We start from the raw sequence: 9,199 nt of genomic DNA, 5'->3' as shown, positions 1-9,199 counted from the left end.
AAAGAGACAAATCTTTAAAACTTTTTTTAAGAGAGGGAGCAGAAAAATTGGATAGAATGAGTCAAGGTAGCTTTTGTCATTGTATTTTTGTTAAAATACAAACCAGAACATATTTGTACAAAGATGGAAATAATCCGGTAGAAAAAGAGAAACTGATGAGGTAGTAATCTCGGAGAGACAGCAGTGACCGGTCCTGAAGAGTGATCTTAGCTCCTTGTCCAGGGATTGAACTTGGGTAGCCTGTATAAGGGAGAAGGCACTGGCACCCCACTCCAGTACTCTTGCCTGGAGAATCCCATAAATGGAGGAGCCTGGTAGCCTGCAGTCTGTGGGGTTGCTGAGTCGGACACGACTGAGCGACTTCACTTTCACTTTTCACTTTCATGCATTGGAGAAGGAAATGGCAACCCACTCCAGCGTTCTTGCCTGGAGAATCCCAGGGAGAGGGGAGCCTGGCGGGCTGCCGTCTATGGGGTCGCACAGAGTTGGACACGACTGAAGTGACTTAGCAGCAGCAGCAGCCTGTATAAAAACCAGGAATTCTAGCCACCATTCCACCAAGAGCTAGAGGCTAGAAGCAAAGTAGCCCTGGCCCTTTCCCACATTTAAAAGCAAGAATATTTCAAGGAGGCAAAAACTGTAAAAACAGGAAGCTTTATTATTAGAGACACAGCACAGCGTGTGGGAGAGCATACAGAGAAACAGTCTATGTCAGAAACTAGGCAGAAATATACACCCAGAGAGGAGTGTAGGCATCCTGAATGAGGAGCCCAGGAAGAAGGTGACTTAAATCACTTACATAAGACACTCCTTCTGGGTCTTTGTTTGCACTGGCTAATTATTTTGTTTCTTTCTTCACATGTGACCAGTCCTAGGATCCTCCTCAAGATGTGCACACAACATTTTTTAAGATGGATCTCATTGCAGAGGCCTATGGGTGCATGTCCACACTTATTGTGGGGTGAATCCCTCTCCCTTTTCAACCCCCAAGAAAGCCTCCTTGGTCATGTGCAGACTAGGAAGTCTTTCTTGACCTCAGGAGTGGGAACCTTATCACTTTAGCAGAGCTCAGCTTTTGTCACTAGCTTTGTCCTTAGAGTGTCTGGGTGAGAACAAAGCTTGAATTTTACTCCACTTGACAAACACCAGCTGTCCAGCCCAGTTTAGCTCAGTTCAGTTGCTCAGTCCAACTCTTCAGTGTCCAGCTCTTTGTGACCCCATGGACTGCAGCATTCCAGGCTTCCCTGTCTATCACCAACTCCCAGGGCTTGCTCAAACTCATGTCCATTGATTCGGTGATGACATCCAACCATCTCATCCTCTGCTGTCCCCTTCTCCTCCTGCCCTCAGTCTTTCCCAGCATCAGGGTCTTTTCCAATGAGTCAGTTCTTCACATCAGGTGGCCAAAGTATCGCATTTTCAGCTTCAGCATCAGTCCTTCCAGTGAATATTCAGGACTGATTTCCTTTAGGACGGATTGGTTGGACTTCCTTGCAGTCCAAGGGACTCTCAAGAGTCTTCTCCAACACCACAGTTCAAAAGCATCAATTCTTTGGTGCTGAGCTTTCTTTATAGTCCAACTCTCACATCCAAACATGACTCCTGGAAAAACCATACCTTTGACTAGACAGACCTTTGTTGGCAAAGTAATGTCTCTGCTTTTTAATATGTTGTCTAGTTTTGTCATAGCTTTTCTTCCAAGGAGCAAGCGTCTTTTAATTTTGTGGCTGCAGTCACCATTTGCAGTGATTTTGGAGCCCAAGAAAATAAAAGCTTTCACTGTTTCTATTGTTTCCCCATCTATTTGCCATGATTTCCCCATCTATTTGTCCAGGCCAGGGGCCCACCTATCTCCTACCTTAGTAAGAGCAAGAAAGGATAACTGGTGGAGCAGAGCTCTTGAGAGGAGAGGAAACAGGAACTAAAACACAAATTTAGGGGATGCCTTTAACGGTAACAAGGCCTGTAATGGTAAGAAGGAGGATGAGGTGTGGAGAAGCCAGGGTGTTGGATGGAAAATATGATGAATATTTTGAAACATAAAGTGGCTGAGAAGTGATAAGAATAATGGAAGAAGGGAAGACAGTGATCCATGAACAAATGAAGGGGGAGTTAAGAGGGATCAGTTGGTGACAACATCTTGGTGCAGTGGCAGCTGGCATTACCTTTAAAAGAGTTTGTGTAGTGTTGAGTTAAAAAAATAGTCACAACCTAAAAGTTGACAGTTATGTTTTATTTGGTGGGAATTTTTAGGACTTCAAGCCTGGGAGATAGCATTTCAAGTGACCTTGAGAGAATTGCTCTGGGCAGGGGGAGGAGTCAGGCTATATAGAAGTTTGCAACAAAGGGTAGGTAGTCTGAACATCAGAAGTATTTTCATGAATTAAAGAAAACCAGATATCTCAAGTTTGGGAATTTAGCACTTTTCTATGTATGGCAAGATGCAAGAGTCTGGGCTCACTTTTCATATTTATCTTGGCTATCTGGGGCCAGCATCATGTTTCTCTTCGGTGCTCACCATAGGGAGTGGCTGCAGCCTGAAAGGGGCTGGATGGTAGGTGTTGTTCTCCTTCCTGGTTGCCCTGGAAGGCTGGAATTAATTGATGATGATTTTGACACCCTCGTTTATTGATACAGCAGGAAATACTCCATTTCCCAGTTGGGACTTCCCTCGTGTTCTAGAGGTTAAGAATTCACCTGCCAATGCAGGGGACAGGAGTTCGATTCTGGATCCAGGAAGATCCCACATGCCACAGGGCAACTAAGCCCATGAACCACAGCTACTGAGCTGGAGTGCCCTACTTAGCCTATGCTGCAAATACCAAAGCCCACGTGCTTAGACTGACTGCAAAGAAAAGTAGCTTGGGGGGTTTCAAGGAAAAAGGAAGAGAAATGATGAAATGATTTGGGGCAACATGAGAAGTTGTTTCAAATGTAAGAATACCTATGAGAGGAATAATATTCTCTTGTACTTGAAATGCTGTAAGGGAGGTAGAAATGTTGTAAGGGAGGTGAGAAAAGAGAATTTAAAGACAAAGGAGAAAGGGAAAGATATACCCATCTGAATGAAGAGTTCCAAAGAACAGTAAGGAGAGATAAGAAAGCCTTCCTCAGTGATCAGTGCAAAGAAATAGAGGAAAACAATAGAATGGGAAAGACTAGAGATCTCTTCAAGAAATTAGAGATAACAACAGCACATTTCATGCAAAGATGGGCACAGTAAAGGACAGAAACGGTATGGACCTAACAGAAGCAGAAGATAGTAAGAAAAGGTGGCAGGAATACACAGAAGAACTATACAAAAAAGATCTTAATGACCCAGATAACCACGATGGTGTGATCACTTACCTAGAAACAGACATCCTGGAATGCAAAGTCAAGTGGGCCTTAGGAAGCATCATTATGAACAAAGCTAGTAGAGGTGATGGAATTCCAGCTGAACTAGCTATTTCAAGTCCTAAAATATGATGCTGTTTAAGTAATGTACTCAATATGCCAGCAAATTTGGAAAACTCAGCAGTGGCCACAGAACTGGAAAAGGTCAGTTTTCATTCCAGTCCCAAAGAAAGGCAATGCTGAAGAATGTTCAAACTACCACACAATTGCACTCATCTCGCATGCCAGCAAAGTAATGCTCAGAATTCTCCAAGTGAGGCTTTAACAGTTCATGAACTGAGAACTTCCAGATGTTCAAGCTGGATCTACAAAAGGCAGAGGAATCAGAGATCAAATTGCCAATATCCATTGGATCATCCTAAAAGCAAGAGAGTTCCAGAAAAAATCTACTTCTTCTTTATTGACTACACAAAATTCTTTCACAGTGTGACTCACAACAAACTGTGGAAAATTCTTAAGGAGATGGGAATATCAGACCACCTGACCTGCCTCTTGAGAAACCTATATGCAGGTTAGGAAGCAACAGTTAGAACTGGACATGGAACAGCAGACTGGTTCCAAATAGGAAAAGGACTATGTCAAGGCTGTATATTGTCACCCTGCTTATTTAACTTATATGCAGAGTACATACTGCTAAATGCCAGGCTGGAAGAAGCACAAGCTGGAATCAAGATTGCTGGGAGAAATATCAATAACCTCAGATATGCAGGTGATACCACAGTTATGGCAGAAAGTAAAGAAGAACTAAAGAGCCTCTTGATGAAAGTGAAAGGAGAGTGAAAAAGTCGGCTTAAAACTTAACATTCAGAAAACTAAGATCATGGCATCCGGTCCCATCACTTCATGGCAAATAGATGGGGAAACAATGGAAACAGTGACAGGCTTTATTTTTGGGGGCCCCTAAATCACTGCAGATGGTGACTGCAGCCATGAAATTAAAATATGCTTGCTCCTTGAAAAAAAAGCTATGACCAACCTAGACAGCATATTAAAAAGCAGAGACATTACTTTACCAACAAACGTCCTATAGTCAAAGCTATGGTTTTTCCAGGAGTCATGTATGGGTGTGAGAGTTGGACTGTAAAGAAAGCTGAGCGCTGAAGAATTGATGCTTTTGAACTGTGGTGTTGGAGAAGACTCTTGAGAGTCCCTTGGACCGCAAGGAGATCCAACCAGTCCATCCTAAAGGAAATCAGTCCTGAATTTTCGTTGGAGGGACTGATGCTGAAGATCTAATACTTCGGCCACCTGATTTGAAGAACTGACTTGTTGGAAAAGACCTTGATGCAGGGAAAGATTGAAGGCGGGAGGAGAAGGGGACAGCAGAGGATGAGATGGTAGGATGGTACCACCAACTCAATGGACATGAGTTTGGGCAAGCTCGGGGAATTGGTGATGGACAGGGAAGCCTGACATGCTGCAGTCCATAGGGTCACAAAGAGTCAGCCATGACTGAGCAATTGAACTGAACTGAAGGGAGGTAGTTCTGCTAGGCAACAAACCAGTCTTCCCAGGTGGCTTAGTGGTAAAGAATCAGCCTGTTAATGCAGGTGACGTAGGTTCAATCTTTGGGTCAGGCAGATCCCCTGGAGTAGGAAATGGCAACTCATTCCAGTATTCTTGCCTGGAAAATCCCATGGACAGAGGAGCCTGCTGGGTTACAGTCCATTGGGTTGCAAAGAGCTGCACACTACCAAACACACACACACACACACACACACACACAAACCAGCTTTCTGTCAGAACAGGAAGTTGAAGGGAAGATTTAGAGAAGAGGTGAAGTATAGAGGAAATGGGTGATAACAGATGTTGAAATCTAAAGGGTGGGGTGAAATGGTTTAGGATGGTTTGTGAAGAGCAGGTTGCCGAATCAGATGAAAAGAAAGAGAGAGTAGCATGGAGATGTTAATCAGGGTAATGATAGATGACCCTCAGGCTACCCGGTTGTGACTGAGTAAAAAGGATTGTAGAACTGTAGGGATTATCTTTTTTGTTATCTCTTGCAATGGAAAGGAAGGTGGGTAAGCTCTTTAAGAAGAGTAATACAGAGCTACACAAGCTGTTCTTTCAGGTGGTGTTATGGAGAATACTGGGTTTTTTTTTCATTTATTAAGTTATGAAATATAGGTTATCATTTCCTTCCAGTGTTATAATTGTCAGGTTTTGATGACGGGATTATTATCATCTTTCAGAACACGCTGGGATTTTTTTTCCCGAGTCCTTTTACCCTCTGGAACCACCTGGCCTAGTGCATTTTGATGCAAAGTACATTTTCAATTTAATTGATCTAGTCAGATTTGCTACATTTTGAAATGATTTTTATTTATATTTTATTGGTAGAAGGATTTTTCCTATTTTATGTCTGTGTCACATGTCGAAAAATGAACATTTTCCCCATTCCCAGTGCTAGCGTCATTCCACTTGAAAAATCTCCAAGGCTCTGCTGGAAAGAACACAGAGGAGAGCTGATGGTGGTGAAGCGGCCAAAAACTGACAAAGTGAACTTTAAACTGATTCCCGAGAACGTTTGCTGGTGACAACATACCAACCTGCCCACTCCGAGGCTTGGTTTAGTGCTGTTGAAATCCGTGCAAAGGTTTTAGTTCATAGATTGTAACTTGCTGGGAGAAGACGCGGGAAGGTAACCGAACTGTTGGAGCCCTGTAGCACTGGGCAGTTTTTGTAACCTATTTTCAAGTGATCCCACCAAAGGAGTAAAATACTTGCACCCAGGGCTCGTGGGAAAAACTATTTTCAACAAAACGTGAAAAGATGTTAAAAAAAAAAAGTTAAAAAATATAAGTCTTTTCAGTCTCCGAAGTACGATGAAATGCGACTGGGTAGCCGACCAGATGGATATCCCAAGTTTTCTTAACACAGGTTGGATTTGCGCTAACTCCCGGCCAGATCCATCCCACCCAAATCCAGCTCAGCGGTGGCATGCTTTTTTTCCCCCCAGCCTGTTCGCAAACCACCTTCTGAAGTGAGATTTCCCGCCATTTCAGTTCAAGAAATGAAAGGTCTCTTCCCGGCAGATTCTCCGGACTCGCTGGAGGCCCGAGCCCACACGGCTTTCCCCGCAAGGCAAGGAGCGGCACGCCCTGGGCGGCTGCATGCATCGTGATCCCGGGGATTGTGTCAAAAGGTGCCAGCAGACTAGCAGATAAAGCGTTTTAGCACCCGCCGAAAAAGCCGGACGGCGAAACCCGCCCGCTGTGGCGAAGCGAAAGCCGGGCGGGTCGGGCGCGCCTCCAGCGCCCGCGCGGGTCAGGACGGAGGAGCGCGGCCGTTGCCGGGAGGAGCGAAGCTTGGGGGCGGAGGGCGGGCGCGCGCGCCAACCCGACTCCGAATTGGTCGGCTCCGTAGAGCCGAGTGACGTCAGCCGGCGAGAACGTCGGATTTGTGTAGTGGGCGCGGGCAGGCAGGCGAGGGAGGCCTACTGCGCAGGCGCAGCGGCTGGGCTTCGTCCGCCCCCGGCTTTCCGGCCCAGCTCTCGCGGACAAGTCCCGACATCGCGCGCCCCCCCCCTACCTCCGCCCTCCGGGACCGCCCCCTCCCCCGGCTCGGCCTCGTCGGAGATAAACAATAGTTGGCTGGCGAGCGCCGAGGGTGCCTCCCGCCGCGGGGACTCGGCGGGCCGCGCGGGACCGGCGGGATCGCGGCCAGCCGGCCATGGCGGGGCTGTACTCGCTGGGAGTGAGCGTCTTCTCCGACCAGGGCGGGAGGAAGTACATGGAGGACGTTACTCAGATCGTGGTGGAGCCCGAGCCGGCGGCCGAGGAAGAGCCCTCGCCGCGGCGATCGCCCTCGCGGCCGCCGCCTCCGCCGCGGTCACCGCCGCCCCCGGCCGGCGGCGAAGTGGCGGGAAGAGGCGCCGCGGGGGCCGCCCGGGAGGCTCGCGCCGCGCCGCCCGACGCCGGGGCCTCGCCGGCTCCCGGCCGCTGCTGCCGCCGCCGCTCCTCGGTGGCCTTCTTCGCCGTGTGCGACGGGCACGGCGGGCGGGAGGCTGCGCAGTTCGCCCGCGAGCACCTGTGGGGTTTCATCAAGAAGCAGAGGGGCTTCACGTCGTCCGAGCCGGCGAAGGTGTGCGCCGCCATCCGCAAAGGCTTCCTCGCCTGTCATCTCGCCATGTGGAAGAAGCTGGGTGAGTTCCTCGGCTTGCTGCGGCCTCCCCCCTCCTCTTCTCCGGGCAGTTTTGGGCTTTCTGTTGCGCCGGCCCCGCGAGCCCCCCAACCCCCGGCCACCGAGGGCGCTCTCTGTGTGTCCATCGACGGGAGGGAAAATTCCACGGTCTCTCAGCGCGCTTTCCAGGATGGGGGGCTCCGGTCAAAGGAAAGTGGCTTTTCGGAAGGAGAGGGTTGCGGTCTCCTTTCAGACATCCCTCGCTTTATTTCCACCCCCCCGCGCCCCGGCCAGGATCGGTGGGGAGCCGTCCCCTCCTCCCTTCGCTACGCCACTCTGGTGGCAGCCAGCCGGAAAGCGTGTTTGAAACCTGGCGCCAGATTTTAGCCAAAAGATGCACTGAAGACGTGTTGCTACCCAGAACGCGCGAAGGAAGCGGGAGATGTCAAAAAAAAAAAAAAAAAAAGTGTCTCCTTCAAATCTGTCATCATTTTGCTGTTGAAGGACTTGTGCCTATCGATGGCCTCCTACCGGCGGTGTCAGGCCTCCAAAATTGACCCCGGGTGGCTGGTAGTTGGAGGAAGCTGTTGGCTATAGTAGAGAGGCTAAAAAGTTATCATCCAGCGACTTAGTCTTGGGAAGGAATTCGGTATGGTGATCCTGAAATGTTGCTAGGATATTTATGCTTGTACTGCTTATGAAAAACAAAAGCATGGAATGGGTTCTTACCACTTAAACTGGCCCCGTTACCGGGAGGTGTTAAATTCAGTTTAGGGCTTTTCAAAAGTGCACTTTTTTTGTTTTTAACCCTTTGGTACTTACCTTAGCTAATTGATGTCAGAGAGTTTTCAACAGTTTGCACGTAAAAATGCTTGTAAATTGTAGATACCCGTCAAAGTAGGAAGAGATAAGGAATTACTGATGTGCCAAAAGGAATCGGAGACCCTAATTTCTAAAAATTTGATGTAGTTGTAGTTTCATCAGAGCTTTGAATGTGTTCTAAAGCAGCCGATGTTTCTGTTCCCAACCTGTGTTATCATACAGAGTTTTAGGTGCTTAGGCATTGCTGTGAATGAATGGCATGAATCTTTTTTTAGAGAAAACACAATACCACTTCTGTTGTTTAAGAAAGTCCTCTTGTTTAAGGTAGCATAATGTTGCTTTATTTTCCGCAGAGGGACAGAGACATAGAGAAGAGTGTAAAGGTTAATCAGATACAGAACATTTTTTAAAAGTATTGTCATAGAGTTGTAGACTAGCTTCTTTCAAAGTCTGTTTTCTGTTTGCCTGGATTTCTGCCAAGAATTGTTTGATTGACTCATAGAACCTCCAGTCCGCCTGTGGGAGGCTGTTTGATCCAATCCCAGAGGCCCCTATTATGGATTTGTTTTGTTTTTGTGTAGGCAGAGCACAGCTGAAAGCACCAGCAGCATATTCCAGAAATTTGTCATTTCATTGCTTGTAGGGCAAGTGGGAGTGGACGGCAAGACAAGATAGAGGAAAATTAGATGCAGAGAACATTTAGAATCCTGTGTATTTTGGAGTACACTTGGAGCAACATAAATTTGCCATGTGTTTTCACTGAAAGGATAAAATATAAACCCTGTTACTTGAACGTTTTTTAATAAAGCAGAAATCCTGCTGTTAAATGTGAATGCGTATGTCTGTTGACATATATGTA

General features: G+C 47.2%; 1 protein-coding gene and 1 long non-coding RNA gene across 3 annotated transcripts in view; one reads left to right on the top strand and one right to left on the bottom strand.

Moving 5' to 3' along the window:
* Positions 1-5,712: 5,712 nt before the first annotated feature.
* LOC138447190 (uncharacterized) lies at positions 5,713-6,665 on the bottom strand. The gene is made up of 2 exons (XR_011259707.1): positions 5,946-6,665; positions 5,713-5,839 (listed from the first exon to the last, which is right to left on the bottom strand). It is a non-coding gene; the product is annotated as an uncharacterized lncRNA (long non-coding RNA).
* Positions 6,666-6,800: 135 nt separating this feature from the next.
* Positions 6,801-9,199, top strand: part of PPM1D (protein phosphatase, Mg2+/Mn2+ dependent 1D) — a 59,918-nt gene continuing 57,519 nt past the window's right edge. Inside the window, exon 1 of one of the 2 annotated variants that reach the window (XM_069602723.1) lies at positions 6,801-7,540. In XM_069602723.1, the coding sequence (XP_069458824.1) occupies positions 7,069-7,540 (472 nt within the window). In that variant the 5' untranslated portion in view covers positions 6,801-7,068. The remainder of the gene's footprint in view (positions 7,541-9,199) is intronic. The other variant, XM_069602724.1, reaches the window with a different exon arrangement.

The sequence above is a fragment of the Ovis canadensis genome, chromosome 11, assembly GCF_042477335.2.
Source record: "Ovis canadensis isolate MfBH-ARS-UI-01 breed Bighorn chromosome 11, ARS-UI_OviCan_v2, whole genome shotgun sequence".
NCBI classification, from domain to species: domain Eukaryota; kingdom Metazoa; phylum Chordata; class Mammalia; order Artiodactyla; family Bovidae; genus Ovis; species Ovis canadensis.
The sequence above is the reverse complement of the archived record's forward strand: the minus strand, read 5'-3'. Positions and strand labels throughout refer to the sequence as shown.